At 36.8% G+C, this 1,912-nt stretch overlaps 1 protein-coding gene across 1 annotated transcript in view; it reads left to right on the top strand.

Moving 5' to 3' along the window:
- FAM98B (family with sequence similarity 98 member B) overlaps window positions 1-1,912 on the top strand; it is a 34,887-nt gene that overhangs the window by 29,861 nt on the left and 3,114 nt on the right. Inside the window, exon 7 of the mRNA XM_003791699.3 lies at window positions 1,193-1,360. Within this exon, the coding sequence (XP_003791747.1) occupies window positions 1,193-1,360 (168 nt within the window). The remainder of the gene's footprint in view (window positions 1-1,192; window positions 1,361-1,912) is intronic.

Genomic DNA, 1,912 nt, shown 5'->3' on the forward strand with positions numbered 1-1,912 from the left:
CACCTAGGTGTATATGGCTGGCGCCTTAGCCACTTGAGCCACAGGCGCCAAGCCTATGCTGTCTTTTTTGACTGCAGATGGCCATTTTTTGTTTCACCTTTCAATTAGTTCTTGTTTTCTCCTGGTTAATTTTTGTTTGCTTGTTTGTTTTTCTTGATCTCAGTGGCTTTCTTCAGCAGGCTTCGTGGTAGTCCTCGGTCATCCATATTTAAGAATAAAGCACTGAAACATCTAGTGGGAACTAGAGTCGTTCGGATTGTTAATGTCAGGCTTTGAAGATGGCTATTGTGCTGTGGGAATTCTTAATGCCACCATGCAGAAATGTTTTCTCTGTAGCTACTCATTTTTTCAAGAAAATTAATCTCATTTTCCTATGCCCTTTCCCCTTTGGCCAGAGAAGAAGTGGCAGCATGGCACCGGGGGTTTGAGAAACAGACTGTTCTACAGATAGACTTTGAGTTAACTTCAACTTTCAGCTTCAGATTTCATTTTCTGAAATGCTGTTTTTTTCGTAAAAGTATCTCTTTCATTCTTTGTGGTAGGATATGTGTACCTTTTTATAATTTAGTGTGTTCGATCTAACTTGTTTACCTAGAAATCCTCTCACATAGAGTCTCTTTCTAACCGTTACCTGGCAGAGAGATACAGAAAAGTGAAGAGTGACTAGAAGTGGATTATATAAGGTGGAGTTGGAGATGGGTCATTCATGTATTTTCTTTTAGGAAACATCCAGCACTTCGTACTGGCTCTGAATGTGCCTTTGAGGACTTTCTGTGATTAGGTGTAGAGAATTTTTAGGAAATTTCTGTGTCTATAATACCAAATCAGCTTCTCAGGTGGCTAAAGCCAGATTCTCAGGGTAAACTCTGTGATGTTTTCTTTCTAAAGGTCCTGTATCCTGTATGTTTTTAGTAAACTATTTTTAGGTTGGTTTTTTTTTTTAATGTGTGAAGAGAATCTTTTTGTTAGACTTTTTCATAAGTTGTTGTTAGTAGTTATATATTCTGTTAGCATTTGCTGGCTTATTTTTTTATTCTCTATGTAAATTATGATCTGGCATTTGAATGTTTTTGCTCTTTTCTATCTCCTTGCTTGTCCATTATCTCATTTTTTTCCTTTCTGAAGATTATGATTGCTATTCTTTCATTAAAATTTACCTTTCTTCCCGTTTTACCTGATTTTTGTCATTTAGGTAAAAACAGATGACATAGCAAGGATTTATCAGCCTAAGCGTTACGCTTTGTCACCCAAGACGACAGTTACAATGGCGCATCTGCTTGCTGCTCGCGAAGATCTGTCCAAGATCATTAGGACAAGTAGTGGTGCTAGCCGGGAGAAGACAGCGTGTGCCATTAACAAGGTCCGTGCGTTGTTCAACATGGTGAAGAATGAGTTGATCATATCCTCACTTGATGTTATTACAGTCTTTAATCCATTTTTCTTTTATGTCCTGGGAAACCCCTCGCAGAGTGGCAGAGGGGTTTCAGTGTATGTGTATCTAGGCATGGTCATGTGTCCATTTGAATTTCTGTATTAATAAATTAAATCAAAGTTTTATCTGAATTAGAGGAATTAAGAATTGTTTTTTTCAAAAGCTTTAGCAAGGATTATTTTCCTTCTTTCCAAAAGGTAATGATGTTTTTGATGCGTAAGAATTTTTAGGAATTATTTCAGGTATTGGCAGACTCCTTATATTCTTGGTGTAAAGGGAAGAAAAGTGCATGCTTTGGAGTCAAACTAATCTGGGTTCACATTCTAGCTCTGTTATTTTTTTAGAGGAATCATCAAGTTACTGAATCTCTCTGAGCTTCTATTTCCTGATTTGTTTCTCTGACAATGTTCTCAAGTTAAACAAGCTCAAGAAATCTGAATTTTTTACTTTACAATAGCAATACCAGTAATTTAATCTAGA

This window comes from Otolemur garnettii, unplaced genomic scaffold (genome assembly GCF_000181295.1).
Source record: "Otolemur garnettii isolate 467f Iridium unplaced genomic scaffold, OtoGar3 scaffold00050, whole genome shotgun sequence".
Taxonomy (NCBI): Eukaryota; Metazoa; Chordata; class Mammalia; order Primates; family Galagidae; genus Otolemur; species Otolemur garnettii.